This window comes from Lycorma delicatula, chromosome 1 (genome assembly GCF_047948215.1).
Source record: "Lycorma delicatula isolate Av1 chromosome 1, ASM4794821v1, whole genome shotgun sequence".
NCBI classification, from domain to species: Eukaryota; Metazoa; Arthropoda; class Insecta; order Hemiptera; family Fulgoridae; genus Lycorma; species Lycorma delicatula.
In genome coordinates, this window is record NC_134455.1 from 326482242 (window position 1) to 326506384 (window position 24143).

Genomic DNA, 24143 nt, shown 5'->3' on the forward strand with positions numbered 1-24143 from the left:
AAAAATATTACAAGGTAAGAAACACATACATAGTTTAAATAAAGTAGGAATCTTCTTACAAGCAGGATTTGATCAGATTAGGTAAACATGATGTTAAGAGGGTTGGCTGAAAAGTTTCTGGCCTGACAAAGAAAACAACTGTTTTTTTTTATTTTTTGCTTTTATTTTTATTATAATCTCTGCAAAGACTGATACACTTTTTATAATGATGCTCTAATGCAGTTACACTAACTTTATAATGTGATTCTTCAAGCTCCTCAAAATACCCATTTACAGCATCAATGGCTTCCTTGTTGCTCACAAATTGTTGGTCACCAAGCCATTTTTTGAGGTTAGGAAATAGGTGGTAGTCACTGGGTCCTAAATCTGGTGAAAGGGTGGTTGGGAAAGCAATTAGAACTTCAGTTTATTGATTATGGCCATTGCGATGATTGACGAATGTGCTGGTGCATTGTCAAGGTGAAACAAGATTCTTTTTTTGTTCAAAGTTTGCAATAAGTTTGAAAGATCAAGTTACTGAAGGATAGTACTACAGAATGCCAGTAAGAAATTAGATATGCTGGCGTCATCTATGTGTCAATCTGGAAACTTCACAGCTCACACTCATATGTATTATTATAATTAGATAATAATATACATAACAGATTATTTTTTGCAAAGTAAATTACTCTGTCAGTTACTCTAAAAAAATTGTAAATTCAATCTTTTATTTATCAATTTTTTGTTACTTAGAAGTTGCAACAACTACTAGTCATTAGCAACTATACTGGGGTTTGTACATTACAAATCTTCCAGCCCCCAGCTGGGAATTGATCCCAGGACTATATATTTATATAAATGCTCAGACAAGCATTAAAATTGTTAGTTAATGGTAATTTAACAGGCAAACATGTCATATATATTAGAAGGTATTCTTCAAAATATTTTTCTAATAAGTTTTAGAACTTACTTTGCAGTAAGTTTGTGAAGTTTTTGATAGTGTTGCTAAAAATTTGTTCTGTTTCGTACTGTTAGGCAGTTTTTCTGATTTGAGTTTAATCAGATAAATGTGACAAGAATTCAAAATATTTTAATTATATTATTATTTTTTTTTAATTTATCAATCTTTATTATTTTTATTAATATTTCTGTTTAAATTATTAGTAGCACAAATTATAGAATTTCAGCAAATGTTTTGATAAAATTACTTATTATATAAGTAATGTTACAAAAAAAAACTTATTTACCAATAAAATACAGTTTAAACATATAAAAAAAATAAATACATATTGTAAATACATATTGTAAAATACATATTGTAAAATACATATTGTTCATAAACTTATTTTATTTTTATTTTTAATTCAGATTATGTCATTTTGTTAGTTACAAAACTCCATTCTAAATAAAAATATTTATCTGAAAAAAAATTTAATCAAAGTTTTACTCTTATTAATGGATATTGCTAAACTGATTCTTAGGAATGGAGCATTAATATTAATATAAATATAAAAAATAATAAGAAACAATATTTACCAGGTGCTGGATTTACATCTTCAGGTGGTACTACTGCAACTCTAGTTGTTGTTACAGTCTTATTAACATATCTTACAGTAGATGGATATGCTAAAAGCAAATACCAGAATATTTTTGAAAAAACATTCAAAATCAATATATACACAATGATTTTGTTACCATTTATATCATATATTTATACTAGTAAACAATAAATAAAAGATTAAAAAATACAGTATTTTTAGAAACTTAATCATTTATAATTCACTGAAATTCATTCATCTTTCTACAAAAAAATGTGAAAAAAAAATTATTTTAAGGTGGTAAGGTATGAATCCAAAAACCAAAAGAAGTAAATTTTATTATCCTTTGAAAGTTGATTACTCTTGAATTTATTATACAGTAGAAGTCCGATAATCCGGCACGTTCGGGACCGGTTCGGTGCCGGACTACCGAAAATTCCGGTCTATCGGGCGGTAATTATAAGAAAAATTAGGTTAATAATTAAACTACAAATACAGTATGCAAATACTGTACATACAACAAAGTTTATTTTACATTTCATATAATGTATGTACACGTACTGTAAAACATATTTCACTTAGATTTAAAAAAGTCACGAATGTCTTTTTGTTTTCTTGACTTTTGGCGTTTAGTATAAAATTTATTTCTAATGATATGGAAATCAATAATTTCTGAAGCACTGTAGCTAGTACTAGCCTCAGCAAAAGAGATAAAATTATTTAGTGATTCTGCAGCTTCTGCCCAGCTGATTTTTTACTTTTCTTCCGTTTCGGCATCTGAGTCACTTTCTTCAAGATTTTGAGTAGGCTGAGGGTTTACTACAATGTTGATAATGTCCTCATCGGTTAGTTCTTGTTCAACAGGCTCATTCTCGTCGATTAGAAGCCACTCCTCTACCTCATCTTCAGGCAGGTTTTTCAAGGGATTGTCAGCACTTCTAACGACATCCAAAACTTTGGTCAGAGCGTCTTGATGGTTTTCTTCTTTATCAGTCTGTAGAGTTAGGTCAGATGCAGGGTTTGCAGCTGGCCAAAGTTTTCTCCAGCATTTTTGGAGTGTTGTATTTTTTTACCTGGTTCCAAGACAGTGCAATAGCATAGACGGCATCTTTTACTGTAAACTTTTTTTGAAAATCAGTCACGTCACAGTCGGCATTTAACAGGCCTTGAATAAAAGATCTTCTATAAAAGCATTTAAAATTTTGAATAACCCCTTGGTCCATGGGTTGAATCAAAGATGTTACGTTAGGTGGGAGCAGAGTAGCAACAATATTTCCAGAAACTAACTCATCTACTGACGGGTGGGCTTTGCAATTGTCCAAAAGAAGGATGGCTTTAGTATCTTCTGGTAGACCAAGGCTTTTGAAGGATCCCTTGACCTCAGGCACAAAGTGGTTAAAAAAACCAGTCTTTAAAGAGGGCGGCAGTCATCCACGCATTTGATTGAGCATCGTATTGGACAGGCAAGTGTGTAACATTCTTAAAAGCCCTGGGTTTTGCAGATTAACCTATCACAAAAGGGGTCACTCGGTGGTTTCCAGACGCATTAGCACATAGCAAAACGGTTAATCTGTCTTTGTTTTTTTTAAAACCCTTGGCTGCTTTTTCTCCTCCCCCAGCTAGTGTAGATGTTGGTAAACATCGCCACAATAGCCCTGTTTCATCAGCATTGTAAATCTGTTCAGGTGTTAAATCATTATCAGCCACGATTTTCTCAAACGCTTTGTATTTTTCTGCAGAGTTTTGGTTTGCTGAAAGTGTTTCTCCAGTTACATCAAGTCTTCGAATTCCATGCCGAAACTTGAAGTTACTGAGCCAACCATCAGAATAATTACATTCACTTTCAGCAACTCCTAAATCTTGGCCGAATTTCTTTGCCTTTTCAACAATCATTGGCTCTGTTACCGGCTTTCCTTCAGAAGTACTGCACTAAACCATTTGAACAATACACTATCTAGCTGTTCCAGTTTTGGTTTTTTTTAATGTTTGTCTAGAAGCCAATTTTTCAGTTGTTACCGATTGAGAAGCAAACTTCATTAGTTCATCTTTTTGTTTTTTAATGTCATAAATAGTTGATGATCCAATATTAAACTCATTCATTAAAACATTTCTATTCTCGCCTTTTTCTAGCCGTTTGATGATTTCTAGTTTCTGATTGATAGTCAGTGTTACGTGTTTTTGTTTCTCTCCTTTTGAACTCGAAGGCTTAGGTTTTGAAAACATGGTCCACTGTACAGTTAGAACGAAAATCACTTTTTTTATAAACAGTTTCAAAAGTTATGTTTACTGCGATGTGAAAGGACACTAAACAACAACGCACAAAAAAATGGCGAAGACGCTTCATGATTGATTAACGGAGCTGCACTGCACCTGAATTTGTTGTGACAACTGAGACTAGCCGGCCGCTAATTGTTTCTGAACAATACCGAGCGCTTCCGGATGTTCCCGAACTACCCCGAAAACTTCCGAATAGCTCTCGAGCGTTTTTATTTGCTTTAAAGACACACTTTTGGAGAAAACCAAAATTTTTACAATTTTCCGTAGCGATGCCGGACTATCGGTCATTCCGGACTGTTGGGTGCCGGACAAATGGACTTCTACTGTACTTAAAAATTTCTAGATGTGTGTGTGTTTGTGTGTGCATGCATACATGTATGTGTATTGTTATCACATGCTATGCTTAATATTAGTGAGTGCAACGCTAGTCAAAAGATGTCGGGGGGAACTTGGAGTCCACCTGTGTGCCTGCACAGAAACTCCTTCCACCAAGTCAGTTGATTGTGCAACACCCCACCACATGCAGGCAGATTTAAAAGCGGTAGTACACTAATGCAAGAGAATTCATTTTAAGATATTCACCAAGAAGAAGAAGAAGAAGAAGAAGAAGAAAAAGTCCCCTGGCCAGCTCAGCATGGGATCTCATGGCAGATGCATTCCTGCTGGAGCAGCAGGCCTGGTTGGCCCACAAGCCCCAGGAGGCATAGCGCTGAAGACAGAGCTGTCAATCAAAACTCAGAGAGAACTGCCCTGACCATGCTGGCAGAAGATGACCAATGCTGATCCAAAACTGCAGAGCTCTACAGTGGGTACAGTAGTGGGGGACCCAACTGCTGCTAAGGGGAAGTTCAGTCTGATTCCAGTGGATGAGCTGCAACTTTCTGACAACAACCCATTGATCCAAGCTGATATCTCTGGTAATCCTTCTCGGGGCTATCTCATTAACACACAAATGCCCTTTTCAGGGCCACTACTACAAAATCCCAAACAGCTCTATTCAGGGCTACCAAAAGGTTCTAAGGTGCCATGCACCATTGAAGCAATTCTTCATGTATATATATATATATATATATATATGTTTAATAATTTCAGTCGAATTTTGAAGCACTTCCACTTATCCATTGGCTCTGAAATTATTTTGTATACAGGTTTGCTCCTGATGACAACACGTTTCAGCAACATTTTCAAGTCGCTAAGATGCCCTTAAGTTGCTAAGTGAAAAAAATGCCTCTTGAATTTATGCAACCTCGTTTACATGCATATTTTCTTAGTGAAAGAATTATCCATGTTTATGATATTGTTTCAATTGATTAAATTGAACGAATGTATTTTTTGTACGTCAAATTCAAATTTCATATAACCGTTAAATTCAATATTTATGTCTGATGATTCATGATACTTATGAGCTAGTAAATAAAAGTCATTACTCCTCTTCGATCTTAAGTGAGAAGTGCACATTTTCCCCATGTAGATTACAAACTAAGATTAAAATCACTTGAAAACTGCAAAAAAAACCATTAAAAAAGGTTCAAAAAATATTAAAAAAATTAAAAAGTAATTTTGCTGCTAACAGAACTTGAACATGTGACCGCACACACACGGTGAGAAAAGAATTGCCTGCAACACACTCCGGCTGGACAAAAAACAAATTATATGAAAGTGTATGAATTCAAAATATGAAAGTGCCGTGTGTAAGCAGGATGTGGTGAATGTAAAAACAAATTGCTGTGTGTATATCTAGATTATGGCAAGAATCAAATGTAAAAAACACCATTTTTTCATCTTGCTCCAGTCAAGTGTATGAGTATATACAGTAATATTTTAAGATATATGGACTTTTAAAGCTTCCTGTACTTTTGTCTGTGGTATTGGAAATTGGAGGCATGAAAACTTTGAAAGATCACTCAAACCTGTGTACTAGCGCAGCTGTGTATAAATTTACGAAGACTAAAAAGTAGAAAATAAAAAATATATAAAAAAACTTTTTAAAAACACTCTTAAATTAAATGCACAAAAAGGTAAAAAAATAATTTTAGGATGGTATCTCAGAATGAATTTGACAACAAGCTTTGATGGTGATATGTAAGATTATATGAAAGTCAGCTGCAAATTAAAAGTTTGATGTTTTTGCCAATTTTTCCATATGCGTGATGAATGGCCTAAAGACTGTGGTCTCATGTCAAAGTACAAATATTTGCACCCAACTCTTTAGGCCATTCAACATGTATAACAAAAAATTGGTAAAAACATCAAATTTTTAATTTGAAGCTATAACTTTCATATAATCTTACATATCACCACCAAAGCTTGTTTTCAAATTCATTCTGACATGTACAAAACATATTTGAAAGAAAATACATACAAAATTCAAATTTATGTATGCAGAATTCAACAATTATTAATTTTCTCAAATATTAACTTTTGATGATTTCAAGGCCTATCAAATTTCATGAATAAAGAGTACTGAAAGGGCTCAGGAAGGCCTAGACATGACTGACATGAATGAATTCTGTACTTGCTTCAAAAATAAGTTTGAAGAAAAATGGTTAAAATATGTCAATTTTAATAATTTGAAATTGGGAATTAATTTCTTTTAACTTTAATTAACTTATAATAATTAATCAAGGCTGTGATTGGCAGAAGGTTTCTGGAACTGTTTGATATCAATTGGGGTTTCCTTGAAAACAAAAAAAGGTATTCTTTCATTCAATTTATTTTAGTTGTTTCTAAAGAGTGTTAAGTTGCTTAGGAGTAATTTGAACAAGCAGAATTTGGTCAGCTCAAAATTTCAGTATCATAAGTTTTGAATGGCAACCAAAAGAAAAATTTGACAACAAAGTTGTAATGCTTTCTTGACAATGGTTATTCATTCTTATATAGTGGAAAAATAATTGTACATGAAAAAAATTACCTAAAATTTATTTTTTGGGGTAGAGGTAATTTATGATGAAGTTTCAGAATAGAATTATCATTATATGTTTAAATAAATCAAAACAGGTCTTAAAAATGAAAAAAATCAGAATTTTTATTTTTTCTACTTCTCCACCTCTAAAATCACTATCCAAGAAAATCGTTTGATTTTTCTATGTTACATGAAAGAAAGTAAAAAAAATTCCATTAAAAAATGTACAACCAATAAATATACCAAGATTTCGCCACCCCCTGGAGTTATTGACACCAAAAGTTTGCCAACAAATTGCACGATATGCATAAATCTCTGTATAAAATTTCATCAGAAATGGTTTATCCAGTCAAAAGTTTCAAACTTTCCAACACATGTACAAACGTATGTATGAATATTATCCCCCACTTTTTATTGTTTCTTAGGTCATGAAACATCGAGAAATACAAAGGACCCATCATAATCCATGACTGATTATCTTTTTGCCTGATTGCCATACTTTTCTTCTTGCAGCATAGCTCTAAAGTTATGATGCCAGAAAAGTAAAAATGACATTTTTGGGGCATGAGATTTCATCTGCTATTTGATTTTTAATATTTTTTTAAATTGGAATATTTTTGACTTTCTTATTTTAACACAAAATTTACAAATTTTGTGGCTGCAGGATATGTCATAAATTTTTTTTTGAAGACAGAAAACGTCTTTAAAAACAAAAGTTCAAATATTATGTTAATTTGTTATTAATCTGAGGGCTGGGGAATCTATGAGTAGATTGAAGAATCATTTATGGATTTATAAAAATAACAATTTTTTATGACTCTAATTTTATTTTATTACTTTTATAAGTGGTTAGTTAATTATTTTGTTTTCTTCAGTTGGCTACATGAATCTAATTGATTATATGATTGATTATTAATGATAGTTATTCATTATTTGTCTGTTCGTTATATATGGTACTGTAAGTCATCTAATTGTTGGTCTATAATAATAATTGTTGGGTCACAAAGTGAAATATTCTCTAGCATAATAAATTATTATTTTGTTTCTAGAACAATTTAGTAACGTTGTTTTTAAACATCAACTGTTTATGTATTTAGTTTTCTCACTTTTTTGTGTTGATTTTTTTTGTTATTTTTTTGTTTTTTTAGCTTAGAAGTATTACTTTGGTAAATCCTTTTCTAAATTTAACGATCCAGAATTCTTATTTTTAAGACATTCAGGCTAATTTAAAATTAATAACTGACCAATAAACATTGTTTAGCAATGATTATTGCTAAACAATGTTGCAATGTTGCAATTTAGCACATTGCTTGAATAATAAAATAATCTTATCTGTTTACGTAATTTTTTAATTGACATAAGATACCAGAAGTCGCAAGTTTTTTTTTTTATTATAGAAAAAGTATATCTTACCTCGAAAGTAGGCTGCAAGACCACCAGCAATGGCTAACAAGGCAATTGCATTCAAAATAACTTGGGCGAACTGAAAACGGAGACGGCCTCTTGTAATGTAATGATTGGAGGGCCGACGAATGTCTCTTATTATCTGAAAAATTTAATTTAAGATAATTAACAATATTTAATAATTTTTGTAAAGGGAATAAAATTACAACTGTGAATATCAGGAAGTAGATAGATAAAAGAAATAGACAATTATAAAAATACAAGTGGAAATAATGTATTTAGGGTAGATATTGGAATTTAGAATAATTTTTATTAGCTCAGTTACATCTCTGCGCAGACATGACTGATATTTGTACTGTAAAACTTACCCGAGCAACACACTATAAAAATATTATAATCGTAAAAGAAATATTCTTTAGACTCAACCTAACAAATCAAGTAAGTTAACCAAGGATTACGCGTTATACCATCTACCATCATATTAGTTTGTTAAATATAATAATAATAATAATAATATTATTATTATTATTATTATTATTATTTATTTACATAGTAATAACAGGCTTACGCCCTGTTTCAGTTACTAGATGAGTGAATTTTGTAGCGTGTAAAAATGCCATGTCCGATCAGGCTTTGAACCCGGGTCCTTCAGATGAGAGGCCGAGACCCCTAACATTGGATCACGGAGAGCGGTAGTAATAATAACAACCAGCAACTGATGTTCATTGTAATCACTCTCGCAATGATCTGAACATACTTCATAATAAAAGTTATCGCATAATTTTATTGTATATAATAAATAATTATATATCATAAATATATACGATTAATTTTTATATATATAAGAAAATTATTTGATTTAAGAATTAAAAGGTTTGTTTAATACGTTACATCTAGTTAAATTATAAAATGAAACAATTTTTTAATTAATATTTACCCTGTGATGAAGAGACATGTTAGAACCAGGAGCTTGGTGAAAACGAACGATTGTCTGCAGGCTAGCTGGAGTGGAATGACTTTTTGTTAGAGCCAAATTGCTACCATTTTCATCCAGAGTATCACTATCTCCGATTCTTGTTTCAGTGCTGCTACCGTTCTGATCAACGCGACAACCTTTGCGTGCAGCACGAGACGTCTTTCCACCAAGCAATGGGGTCTCCATGCTTTTGGTGGTATAACTCGGTGAGGAATTTTGACTGAAGCTGTCACTAGAGACATTTGAATCTTGCCTAACAGAAATTTTCCCACAACTACCTATGGAAGGATCTTCATTAGTGGCAGGGAGGGGTGGAGGCGCTCGTCTTGCTTGTACTGGAGGTGGTTGTGGCCTTGGAGGGGGCTGTTTATCACCGATCTGAGAACAGCGTCGAAGTATCGAGCGGGGATCATTGTCCGCGTTATGAAAATCTGGGGCGGGAGAATTATGATTATCTAAATCCGGGTGAGTTATACTAGGCGGTTCAGGTAGCTTGGTTCGAGGAGGATTGAATGGTGGTCCAACTCGCGTACGAGGTTGAATTGGGGGTGGTGGTGGTCTTGATGTAGGAGGTGGCAAGGGTTTCATTCGTTCAGGTACTGCAGGGGGTTGTCGTGCTGGTACAGGAGGTGGCACAAGAACCTAGAAAGAAAAAAAAACCTTACATATAATTAACAAAATATTTAATTTAATTACGTTTAAACTAAAATTATCATGATCCTGTGTTAGTATTTTATCTTTATCGTCTTTTTACGATTTTGTATTTTCTGGGTTAATTCCTTATTTAATTTTAGAGGTACGTTCTGTACTTCAGTGTCGGTAATAATCATCGTAATTTTGAAAAATAACATTGCAGTGATCCATAAAATATTCTGATACTTGATTATATGGTTGTTGGTTCAGATTAATAATTAATCTACTGACGATATGTGACATTTTAATTAATGAAGCGGTCACGAAGTGTGATTCATATAGTAATACGGTAGGAATCTTATTAGCGATCTTGTTTGAATATGTTTTAACTAAGACTTCTGTAAACCTCAAGCCGATAGAACCATTTGTAAGTCGGCAATTGCAAAAAAACAATTTCACTTAAAATATCTGAAAATCGACAAAACTGCCTACATTGCCTGAAACATTGAAGTTGTTGAAAGTCACACGAGATGTGGATAATTTGAAAAGTTCGAGTGTCTGTGTACGGCATAAGAAGTTCAAAGCCAGATGATATAAATGACCCGAGAAGCAAGTAACCAAAAACAAAAATGACGGTTGCAATTCGGTCTGACAGACGATCAGTACGATTAATTGCCTGTAAAAAAATTGATAAAGTTGAAAATATCTTTCGAAATCTTGTTTGAAGGAATAGACTTTAATTGTCTAACAAGCGGATCATCAATCATGATATTGAGCAAAGCCGTGATGTGCTTATAAGTATTCGTCAAAACATCAATAGTTTCGGTCTGCCTGTTAATCTGACTTGCCCACTGTCATCTCTGCCTGTTCCAAAAATTAAACATCTCATTAAAAGGACAAAAGTTTTCTGATATCGCTTATATCCAGCAAAATTTGATAAAGGAAATGAAAAGTTTTCTAAAAAAGCGTTACAGAGCCGACTCTCCGGAAACGGGAATAACGCCTAAACTAGTTTATAGACCCTCGAAGGGAGTATTTCGAAAGCGACAGTAGCTATTAATTTATAGTTCAGAACGTATGATTTTACTGGTGCATTCAGAAAGTACATTGTTGCACCTAATATTCGCATTATTTTTTTTATCGTTCTTTTTAGTCGTACGATTAACATTTCTTTCCCGATTCTAGCTTCCAGATTCTCCTGTATGTTACACTTTCAAATCAATGAAGGTGTAACATAATTACAATATGTTGTAATCTTTGTTTTCCTTTGTTTTCTATAAACCTCTACTCTTTTTAGAGAAGCGAATTCATTAAACTTGTATGCTTTAATTATGGATCATCAATTTTTTTCTTCTTTTTAAAAAACCCAGAAACTTTTCTCCTATTCGATTTAAAAGCCTCTTCACTTCGTATTCTATAGACTATCAACTTATCTGATTTCAACGTAAAAAATTATCCGTTAACATAAAATTTTAAATATTCTATTCTTTATTTTTCTGACTTTCCTATTTTTCATGTTTTACTGCCACTAAACCCTGCTTTAAGATAAATACTATTTTTTTAATTTTCATTCTAATTTTGTAATCTATGTAGATATGATAAGCTTCTTTCCGCATAAAACTTCTAGTTCGAAATTTCACTTTGATTACGGATGGGTAGTAGAAAAAAGAATAATGCAGGCAACAAAGTTAATTTCGTCGTCATATAAAACAGTATTTTAATCTTATTCCTATATCTGACTCTTTTCGAATACGTGAATATATCTTAATTCTTATATACATTTTTGCTTGCATGTACACATATAAGGCTTCACCCAGGTAATTTTAGCTTGTATGACTAACATACAATTAAATTATTGCAGTATTACATTATTAGAGGCATCAGGAATATAATCCTATTTAAATCTTCGAGTAATTTTTTTTTAGAGGTGATTATGTTTTTATCAATTTAACTGTATGAAACTTAATAATTACAAGTACGTAAAATCTATATGTATATATAACTATAACAAGAGTAATTAAAAAAAAAAAAAAAATGTATTTTAAGATGACGATATAAAAATTGATTCAATAGTTAGTTTAAATAATATTAAATTTATGTTAAATTAACAACTTTTCTTCAGCGATTCTATCAACCTTGTTTCTGAGATCAGTGAGCTATTATTTATCTAAGATATATTATTAACTTTACAGATTCTTCAGTTTAAAAAACTTATCCAGATTCTCACCGAGAGATATCGTTCAATAAACGGGGAATTAAAAGTTAGATATCGTAATAATGAAAAGGTAAATTGTAACTGAGGAGGTTTGAAGTAATATTTGATAAATAATAATCAAAGTTAAAATTCGATTCCGGCCACGTCTAAAAGACCTATTTATTCTATTTCTACCTATTACAAAATTTATTTGGAGAATAGACAATAACTTTTAAGCGTTGTGTATTGGAGGAAAATTTACGAATACATTCTTATATTTTCTTTTTTTACGAACCACTTAAATTTCATAAGAACAGCGGAATTTATGGCTCAGTTTTATGTGTATATTTAGTTCCGTATTTGGAAATGCAGCTGTTTTCCAACAATCACGTTCTTGCCGTAGAGAATGACACTTCTTAGTTTTATATTAGCGTAATTGCCAAAGGGAATTCCCGTAGCGAGGCAATATAACTCCTACTTCATACTAAACGATTCTCTTTTTCTGAACACTATGTTATCAAAGTGAGTATGAATTTTATTCTTTCCCTATGAAAATTTAATGCTTTTTTCATTTCGCCGATTTAGAAAACAAAGAAAAATTTCCTTGTCAGCTAGTGTCGATTGTCACCGCTCACAGCCATTGTAGTTACAACAAAAATAACTAAAGATAGATTTATTTTTGTTTATTGCCCTCAAATTTACTTCTTAATATATTTTGCTTATATTTCTATATATTTGAATATAATGATTCGCATTCGAGACACATTCGGATGAGATAAAACACATTTTATTAATGATGGAAAAAGTTCATGCTTTCATTAAGAAACTTGATATCAGAATTATTCGCCTTCAAAGCAATATTTTGATATTTTTCCACTCGCTTCCGATTATATTCAGGAAAATCTGGATGAAGAAGACACTATGTTATTCATCACAGTTTGGATAGCATGAAGATGTATTTGCGTGAGCTAAAAATTCAGTTGGCGGAGTATTTCGGTGAAGATAAAAATGATTTCTCGAAGAGATGCGTACTGAATCCATAGTGAAAGCGTTGTTGCAGCTGCTAAGTTACCGGTTGAGATTCACGACTAGCTTATCGAAATGTTTGCCGATAAAACGTTACAACTACAATTCACATCTAAAGATTTAGATACGTTTTGGCTTGCTCGTTGAAGTAAATATGAAAATTTTGTCACAGAACCGTTGAAAATATTAATTCCTTTCGCCACCTCTTACCTCTGTGAAAAGGGCTTTTTGTTTGTGGTTACACTAAAAACTAAAATATGAATCGTCTTTATGTTGAACTACAACTTTATGTTGAATTATAACTTTTATGTTGTTTCTATTATTTCAGGTAAATAATTATGATGAAAAGAGAATCGTCAGTCCAGAAATTATTAACAATAAAAAACTTTCAAAAAAAGAAAAAAAAATCACTTGTAAACAATTGCTTTTGTGAATTTCTAACATAGATCCACGTATACGGAAACTTTTAAATGAAAAACAAACGATAGCACCTCATTAATTTATTTTCTTTATACACGGGAAAATGTTTATGATGTAAATGACTTTTCTCTCATAAAATTATTTCATTATTATTTACGTGTAAAGTTGTAGGCTAATTTCGCGAACTCCGTTTCATATCACCGCGACCCCCAGGTTGAGAAAGGCTGCAATAAAGGGAAACTTGTCCTGATATATTACTTTAAATATATTTAAAAGAACTAAGAATTTGATAGAAGGATCTATTTTTTCTTATATAAATAAAGCCTATAAAAATGTATAATAAAAGAAGTTAACCGAATTCAATTTACATGAAAATTTATACTATACAAAAAGCAAATCCATATTCCAACTCTTGAACTAGTTGTATAAGATTTTCTTAAATCGTGCGAGATTAATTTACGAATATTTCTGAGCAATTACTACTATCAAACGAAGAAGTAAGTGTATTAAGATTGTAAATGTATTATTAGATTCAGACGATCTGTTTAAAAAAAATTAAGAATTTTTAAAACATATTCTTTGTAGAAAGTACTGATTTCATCTGAAAATTTATTAAGTACATTTCTGCTGATTTATTTTCTACTAATGCTCTTTTCATGATACTTTTCATCAACAGATAACGCAGTAAGCAATCTTTCTTACATTTTATTACACTAATTACAAAATTTTAACAAAAGTATTTAAATTTCTTTGTCGTACAAGGTTTACATTTTTTACTGGCGTGCACAACTTAGTGATAGAAGAATTAAAAGCTTTTGCTGGGTAAAACATAATGGATAATGTGAAAACGAACGGTTTTAAGAAAAGAATATATTTAGTCTTTCTTATAAGGACTAAATATATTATTTTAAAACATTTAGCATATAAAACATTTTTTAGCATCTTTATGATTTATTAGAAAAAAATTAAAACTCTTAAAGCTTATCAAATTTGTTAAGGAAAAAATAACTAAGAACATGAATACAAATTTCCGACGAGTCAAATATTCTTACTGTAGAATATTAAATGTATTTATGAATTTAGTTTCAAGCATAAACGTAAAAGGTATACTCGTATAACGAGTAATACATTACTTAAGAGTAAGTAAATGCTCATTCAAGCTGAAAAACTAATTTTACACACTCTTTGAAAATACTCAATAAAAAAAGAAGAGTAATAACTTCTTACCGAAGACGATGACACTGTTGAGGCATCAGATTTAGTCGGAAATGTAGAAGGTAGCCTTCTGGGAGGTATCGGGGCTGGTTGAACGGTACCCAGGGCAGGGCCGAGAACGTTTTCATCGTTTTGCATGAGGATCTCCAAGAGTGAACGTTCCTCTCTGCAGGACGCAGCCGGTAGTACCAGGCTAGCAGCTCGGTAGTTTCTTGTACTAAAAAGCAAATTATAAAAAATAATCTGATATAAAAAAAGTTGAAAAATAAAAAATTATAAATGTACAGAGAAAACTCAAAAATTAGTGAAAGACATTTAAAACCCGATTGTTTTGTCTTTGATTTTATTTACTTATTTTTGTTTTTCTCCAACTGGTTTTTCAGCTATTACCGGGTCTGAATAGTAGTGTATAAATGGCAGAATAAGCATAAATTCAAGGTCACCATCACCATCGGGTGAGTTACATTATATGTGAACTCCCGTGCGAGGCTAGAAGAGGCAAGGCAAGCATCTAGTGCAAGGCGAATCCGCCTACGTTTCTGCTAGCACTAACGCGAGTGCAAGCGCTAGCGGGTCCGCTAACGTGGGCGACAGTGGGTTACCACGCCTGACGTAGCTAACCCACCGGGTTGGTCTAGTGGTGAACGCGTCTTCCCAAATCAGCTGATTTGGAAGTCGAGGGTTCCAGCGTTCAAGAACTAGCAAAGTCAGTTATTTTTACACGGATCTAAATACTAGATCGTGGATACCGGTGCTCTTTGGTGGTTGGGTTTCAATTAATCACACATCTCAGGAACGGTCGAATTGAGACTGGATAAGACTACACTTCATTTACACTCATACATATCATCCTCTGAAGTATTATTTTAACGGTAATTACCGGAAGCTAAACAGGAAAAAGAAAGGCCTGACGTAGCTGCAATGTAAGTGTAAATGTGCCGGTAAACGTGTAGTCTGGAACAGACTTAGGTCGATCAGTCCTGAGACATGTGGTTAACTGAAATTCAACCGCCAAAGAAAATCGGTATCCACAGTCTAGCATTCAAATCCATATAAAAGCAACTGCCTTTAACTATTAATTAAATAAGTATAAATTTAAGAAAATAAATGTTAACTCTAGATATTTTAAGTTACCTGTTGAATATAAAAATAGAATTAAGCTTTAAATTACATCTACGGATTAAATAAACACAGACATTTTAGTTTATGGTGTTCTTCTAATATCCTGATCAGATAACTTTCCAAAAAAAATTTCAATGCGTTTTTAATTGACTGTTTCTATTACTTCAGGTAAATAATTATGATGAAAAGAAAACTGTCAGTCCAGAAATCATTAACAATGAAAAACTTAAAAAAAAAAAAAAAACATTTGGCATTAAATAAAAAAATATATATATTTTATTAAATTCAACAGGTAATAGTACGAAACAAAACCGTTTATAAATGAAATAGTTGTTTATGTAAACATTATGCTCGCTCAAAATTTTTTCGTTTAAAAATTGTTGTAGAAATCATGTATAATTATTTTTCTTTATACACCGTCATAATTAGAAATTTGAAGCTCAAAGCGGAATTAAACTTGAGCTAGAAAAAGAAGGAAAAGACTAAATATAATGACATTTAAAGACTGATAGGAGTATTTTTAAGATACAAACTTCAATACTTTTACTAAAATCATAGGTCGCTGATTAATTATATTTCATTCATAAAATTGATATTTTATGATAAATAAAGTATACAGCTAAATCTCTAATAGCCAATGAAATGACAGATGTCATAGAAAATTACCCAAGGGCTTAATGAAATCCTCAACTTTATCTGTCCCATGAGAAACAATGAGACCGGTTCAGAAAAACTTTTTATTTACAATCCAATTATATGGATTCTATCTCATTCGAAATATTTCCCTTGGGAAGCCACGTAACACTTCAAAGGGTTTTCCCACTCTTCATAGCAGGGTTGGAACTCAGAAACCGGAATATCTTTCAGATGGTAGGTTACATTTTTTTAAACGTTTTCTACTGTTCCAAAATGGTGTCCTTTGAGGTATTTTTTTTTAAGTCGGGAACAGGAAAAAGTCGCAGGGGCTCAAGTCAAGTAAATAAGCTGGTTGAGGAACTACATGAATGTTTTTCTTTGCTAAAAGCTCATTAATTGAGAGTGCAGTGTGACAAGGTGCATTGTGATGATGAAACATCCAGTTGTCTTTGATGGCTGGTCTCACGCGGGCAGCTCTTTTCCGAAGTCTTTCAAGAATTTGTTCGTGAACATATTGATTTACAGTCTCTCCTGTAGACAGAAACTCTAAAAGTCTCTGATTCGCTCAACATTGTCATCACTTTTTGACGTTAACGGTCTTCCAGAGCGTGGATCGTCCGCAACTGATTTCCGGCCATCTGAAAATGCTTTAAACCATCTAAAAATTTGGGTTCATGACAGAGCGTCATCTCTATACACACTTTTCAATTTTTAAAATGTTTCAATAGCATTCTCACCGAGTTTAATTCAAAACTTGATTGCACAACGTTGCTCACGTTTGCTATCTTTGTAACGCACAACAAAAACTTGTTGAAGTACGTACGTTGAAGTCACCGTACCCCCTAAAGTTAGAACTAAAAATTTGTAATGAGTAATAAATGAAGAATACGATATAATAATGAATTATTTTATTTACTCACTCGATACATAGTAATAATTTTAATGATCCAGTGGTTTGTCCTCATGTTGCACGCACAATTCTATACGTCGCCACGTCCTCTGTGACATGCGACGAAGCATTTCTGGTATTACGTTACAGAAGGCGTCTCTGACAGCGTAACGCAACTCTTCATTTGTGGTGTAGCGACGTGCAGGTACGTGTGCCTTGATAATTATCCATAATGAATTGTCTGGTGTGGTGAGATCAGGACTTCGTGATGATCATAACAATGGAGCTGGTGACGCAGGAGTACCGCGGCCAATCCAACGTACTGGAAATGTTTCATTCAGAAACGGGTGGGCTGATAGAGCAAAATTTGCAGGTGCTCCAACCTGCTGCAACAATACTCATTCCATGAGATCCTTGTCTTGAAGCTGTGGTATTAACCATGCTTCCAACATCTCTAAATAAATTTGTACATTCACTGGCCCGTCAAAAAAATAAGGACCAAACGAATACCGAACTGTCATTCCAGCCGATATCATGACGTGCTGTGGATTTCTTTCCAACTCTGTCACGTAATAAGAATCTTCTTTCGTTCAAAATAAGACATTTCTGGCACGCGAACTGCGATACAGTGCACATTCGTCAGTAAAAAGAACTTATTCACGGTGCAGTGCAGCGGGGAATTTTTATAATAAAGCCCGGCATGGTGCAGCACAACGTTCCATGTGTACATCTGAAAGTTCATTGATGAACGTCGAACGAAATGGCCTAACTTTCAAGTCCTTTTTCATGTGATTTTTTGCATTGTCGTTCGCGGTTTACGAAGTTCAGCTGACTGTTTAAAAGTTTATTTCATTGGGATTGTTCAATGGAAACTACAACAGCAGTACATGTTTCTAACCGCATTAACTTTCGTACACTCCGCGGCTTTTAACAATGGCTAATTCAAACACACGTTTTTCCCAAGCCAACGTTGTTGCTTTTCGTGGTGACGGCTTATTAAAGCGTTGCCGAAACGTATCGCTAATTAGCTTCATTGTTTGATTCGAAAGTTGTCGTTCGTGAACCCACAGACTTTTCACTAACCGCTCCTCGACGCTGTAACTACTCATGTCTGCCAGTTTAACACAATTGTCTTTTACTCAGAGTGTGGGACGTTGTAAAAATCTGTTGCCAACCGACCCCAACGAAAATACCGCATGTTTTAAGCACATAGCCTAACCCATATTTTTCGTTAACTTTAGCGGTACGGTGACTTCCCGGACGTATTAGATACTAGACATATTTCAATTTCTTTGCTAAATTAAAAAAAGAAGAAAGTCGTGCTGTAGGAGTTATCAAAACAAAAATGAGATTACAAATGTGATAACCTCAAATTGATGTAACTATGACAAATACAAGCGAAATAAGTCTACGAACTTCAAATATTGGAGATAAAACAGTTTCTTTTTGAAACATTCAATTTATCGATGAATAGCTAAGTTACAACAAAATATGGCACAACCAGTGATGCTATTTTTTTAAGATACTTAAATAAAATATTACAAACATTCGTATTCTACTTCAGTTACCACAAACCAGTAATTACTACGATAGAATGGGATTATTAAACTTCAATGTTATGTTTAAATTTGTTCTGTTTTTAGTCTTATGTTTTATGTATTCTTTTTAATAAAAAAATGTATCATATGTGTATATTACGTATACGTTATTTTGCACCCTTAATAATTCGTATAATATTGCGTAAAAAGCATCGCTTCCGTAGTGTGTCACGATCCGACGCACTTGTTTAATTTTTTAACAGTTTTAGTCAATTTCTGATAGTTCACAGTTTTTTCTATATTAATATTCATTGAATTTATATGATCAATCGTAAAAAGTGTATATCTGTTGCCCCCTTCCAATTTTTCTGGGACTGGAGAAAAATATATCAAAATTGTTGATTATCCGCCGAAAGCGGAACAACTAGTCGCCACATTTTTTTAAATTTAATCACTAAATACCATATTTATAAGAAAGAAACATTTCGTTCTTCTTCGAATGTTATTTGTTGTTATCATTACTGTAAAACTGTTAACATTTTATGTAGCCTTTCTTTTGGCCTCCGAAACCGCCGTAAGGTATTACTTCCGAAGACGAATGAAGATCATATGTATAAATGTAAATGAAGTATAGTCTTTGAATAGTCTCAGATCGACCGTATAAAAGCCAGCTACATTTATACGGATTTTAATACTAAATCTTGGATACCGGTATTGTTTGGTGGTTGAGCTTTATTTAATCACACATTTCAGGAATGAAACTGAGACTGTACAAGAATACGCTTCATTTACATTCATACATATCATCCTCTGAAGTAATACCTTACGGTGGTTCCGGAGGCTAAACAGAAAAAAGAGAGAGGTCGACGTTCCTGAGATATGTGGTTAATTTAAACCCAGCTACCAAAGAACACTGATATCGACGATCTAGTATTACTTTTTAGGAAGCCGATTTATTTATGTATTAAGTGAAAAAATTTAATTGTAAATATTTATACGACCGAGATCTTAATTATAACTTTTGTTGTTGTTTTATTGTGATATTTCAATCACTCAATTTCAAACAAATCTTTTATTTTTTTAGTTTTTAATTTTAAACACAACTTAATAATTAGCATAGGAAATAATCAAATTTTTCCTACGTAATATGTTTAAATTTATAAAATATGTGATCGTAATACAGCATAAAAATAATTACTGCGGAGCCTGTACAGAATAATTAGCAGAGAGAGAACTTAATGTTTTATTTAAACATCACACCTAATTGATTAATACCTGATAAGTGAAGATATTAAAGCCTGTAGAGTAATCTCAATAATATCCATGTACAAATAAGAAATATTGAATACCGTAAAGAGGATGTAAAGTAACTGTCAGAAATTGTTTTATAATTATAATTTTTGCTACGTACGTAACCGTTTTGGAAAAGTGAATTGTATGAATAGTTTACTCTTCGAATTACATTAGAAAACAGAAGAAAATTAGACCATCTGTTAAAATAAAACGTGTCAGAATAGAAAACCATTTAGACTTTTGTTAATTGAAAAAAATCCAATTTTCCGTTCAGTTAACCACAAAAGTCGTATTCATAATATAGAAATTATAAAGATCACAGCACTATAATTTTTGTTAGGTGATATAATTACGAAGTAATAGATTATGTAAAATATTACTCCCAAAAATGGAATAGCCATTTTTAAAAATAAGAAATGCCAGGGATTTTTAGAATTAAATAGTTCTTGTCAGGCTTACTAGGAAAGTGGGTTTCTACTCCCTTCTTCGGCGACTTGTAGTTGAATGTTCATTTAGTTGCACATCAGCTCGCCGAACTCCCTGATAAGCATATTATTCAACCCTGCTACTGAAACCTTCATTCTGTTCAATAGATGGGACTGAAATTTTTGTGAATTTTGTGGGACCTGTGAATTTAATATTGAATAGCTCTCAGATAAAGGAATAAAAATTGGCATTTCTTGTGCCTCAGTTGCTTTACAAACATCATAAAAAGGTTGTCTAAACAACAAATTAATCTTTATTACCCTTTTGTCAAAGAACTGCCTCTACTCACTGCAGGTTCTGTATATCATAAAAAGCATATCATTTATTAAATAATTATAAAATAAGCAAAAATACATTTATTGCAGATGGTGAGTAAAATCTTTTTAAAAGTTCTCTCATATCAGGACCATTGAACACACACACACACACACACACACACACACACACACACACACACACACACACACACACACACACATTGTGTGTTTTCCGCATTCATTGCAGAAAATATGAATAAAAAGTCGAGAAATTCTGAATATTACACAATATATTACGCTAATAATTCTATCATCTTTAAAAAGAAAATTATTTAATTTGAAATCGGCAAATAATGATGTACGTTATGTAATTATACAATTCCAGTTTGTTCAATGTAAATAATAGATTAAGAAGGTTAGTAAAACATTTTGCATTAAATTTGTTTTTAAACCTTTGTTAAATGTTAAACATTATAAAAGCGAAAGACGTTAATTAATCTTTGTACTACTATTTAATAATTTTTTTTATGAATGTATAAAGTCTATTCTAACGAAATAATTTAATTTTTAATTACACATTTTTTATAAATTAATTTCTTTTATTTAAAAGTTTTACTGCATAATATTAACTAACTGGAGTGTTTTATTATGATTTGGTTGAAGATGAAGGTAATAAAGTTAATAATTACTGCTCTAATATAATCTCGTAAAATAAGAGTAAGGCGACTTTAAAGCTACAATAGATCTGCAAAATTTTGCTGATGTTGAAATAATAAAGAATTAAGCGGATACTGAAAGAAATAAGTAACATTTGTTTAACTCTGTAGCTGTCGATCATCATCGGTAATGTAATCGGATTTATTTAATCGAATATCTAAATAAATTCGAGTGCCTGGTGCTTTCTGGTAAATTTTACCTTTTTTTTCATTAAATTATCAAAACATGTTATTTTATCAGAGAATGGAGGACATAATGTACTGTGAACTTAAAATCTGCCTCAATAAGTAAGGACTTTTCTCAAGTGACCTCACTTCTTTTTTTTATATACGTCTGTAGTTTCCCCGCCCCCCGGAATCGGATACGTAGTTAAGCATAAACTCAGCTCCGTGGGGGGGGGGGGGATGCATTCGCCTCAAACTACTTCGGAAGGACGCAAGGCTTCGCCCAGGCAGCCGGGACTCGGTCTTTTTGCATACCGTGCCTCAAATGAGGAGTTCCCTTTTGGGAACTCCTCACCGGGACTCCGATCTTGACTCCTCGTCTCTAGCGAGGAACCCCCTGAGGGATCCCCCACCGGCACTACGGTCTTACATTTCCCACAATGCCATCTCAAAGGAGTTCCCACCCGATTATTTAAGGTGGAAGACCGAAGCCCCCCCTCCATCCCGAATGGAGCTTTCCCTCAAAGACACCATGACGTTACGGTGAAGACACAACTCCTGACGCAGATGGATCCATCTTGTATCCTCGACCTCCGAGCCGATGACCGTACAACTTGCAGGATGTACATCGAGGCTCCTGCTTACAATCTTTACGTACATGGCCGGCCTTACCATACGTAAAACAACGGCTACTTCTATCTCTGCCATTACAGAACTTGGCCTTGTGGCCTGAATTCCAGCATCTAAAGCAGAGTTTGTCGGAGGAACGCCGTGTCACCCGACAGGCTACCCACCAAATGCGAACACGCCCACCAGACAGCAGTTTGTCCGCAAGGATGGGCGGCGCAACTAATGTTACTACTTGCGTCGAGCCGTAAGCCGTCCGCATTGATAAAACATTTATAGTGACCGATTCACCAGTTATTTTACAAGTTCCCTGAGAAGCTCATCCTGCGTCGTGAGAGCATCCATGTCCTTAACAAGGACGTGGACCCTCGTACCACTCCTTCCAGTCAGGGCCGTAGTAGCACCCTCCTTTTTTCGGCGATATATCTGCTCAACAGTTCGGCAGCACTACCATCGGCTCGCACACGGAGCTGAAGATCCTCCTCCTGACCCTTCCGTACGGAGTCGACCTCACTTAAATTCCAATACATTAACCTATCAGAAGTGCAACTGTAGACGAGCAATCGAATGATTTCATCCGGAGATCCCGGGTTCAAATCCCGGTCAGGCATGGCATTTTCACACGGTACAAATCATTCATCTCATCTTCTGACGCAATACCTAATGGTTAAAAAAAATAAAAAAACAAAATCGGGTGATTAGATGTCGATTCTAGTGTAAAACCTGATCATTAAATAGATCGATAATAGAAGATTCTCCTCAATATGCATAGAAGCCAAAAAGAAGGTTATACTCTACGCAAAATTGCTTCTTTTAGAGCGATTAAAAAGTGATTAAAAAAAGAAAGCCTAAGGAACAGGAATTTGTTAAATGAAAAAAAAAAAGAAAAAAAGTCATTGAGGTTTAGAACAAAGAATAATTCCAAATTTAGCGTGGAATGAAGTGGCAATTACAAATAACAGGAAGATCGGATAACAAAATCAGAATTGGGAAAATGAAAAGGAATGAAAATTGAGAATTTCTATCTAACCAAATTTGTAGCTTACTATTTTTTTGCGTAACAGTTGAGAAATGTGCTTAAGAGAGAGTAGGTATTGTCTCAAACGTGACATGGACTTGAATTTACTAACTATGAATTTGTAGCTAATTTAACCTTCTTGAATTATTTCAGTGGATTTAGAATTAGAAGTTCAACGTTATTCTGATATTTTTTCTAATTTAATAAAAGATGAGTTATCGAAGAGTTTTTCTGTATCGAGCTGCAGAGTTGGAAGAGTCTTATGAGGTGATCATTAGAGATTTTAATGTATGATCTGGTTACGATACTAGACACTCTAATGACAATATGAACTTTTGAAAGTAAACGCGTAAGAAATGGAAATGACAGCAGATTATAATGTAGTATGTAGTTAATAGACTGTTGAAAGGAAACTCTTACCTCTTTCATAAACAGGTTTCACAAAATTATGTTAAAAGCAGGATAAATAAAGGTTGTTTATTTTTTAAAGAAATAAGCACGAGAGAGAAATGGATATTAAACGCAAAAATAAGTACCGGAAAAAACATATGTTGTTGATTGGAGGTATAAGATAAAAGTTTACTTAGGAAAAGAGAGAAACAATATCAAGAAATATCGATAGAACACTTGAAGGATGCTAAAGTTAGGAGGTAGTGTTCAGGTCCGTAGACCGACCATAACGGATAAAACTGTTGTGAAATTTTAATTGCAGACAGTTTCGGAAAGAAGTCAGGCGAAACATTGTTGGCATAGAAGAATATATAGATGATTGCTGAAGTTAAGGAAAACTAAAAAACAAGAACCGGCTATAAACATCGTACACATCAACGAA

At 33.2% G+C, this 24143-nt stretch overlaps 1 protein-coding gene across 4 annotated transcripts in view; it reads right to left on the bottom strand.

Annotated features, from left to right (window-relative positions):
* LOC142334226 (atrial natriuretic peptide-converting enzyme-like) overlaps positions 1 to 24143 on the bottom strand; it is a 145791-nt gene that overhangs the window by 61983 nt on the left and 59665 nt on the right. For all 4 annotated transcript variants that reach the window (XM_075382080.1, XM_075382077.1, XM_075382078.1 and 1 more), the window contains 4 exons: positions 14577 to 14781; positions 9038 to 9718; positions 8110 to 8242; positions 1516 to 1605 (listed from right to left, as the gene is read on the bottom strand). In XM_075382080.1, the coding sequence (XP_075238195.1) occupies positions 1516 to 1605; positions 8110 to 8242; positions 9038 to 9718; positions 14577 to 14781 (1109 nt within the window). The remainder of the gene's footprint in view (positions 1 to 1515; positions 1606 to 8109; positions 8243 to 9037; positions 9719 to 14576; positions 14782 to 24143) is intronic.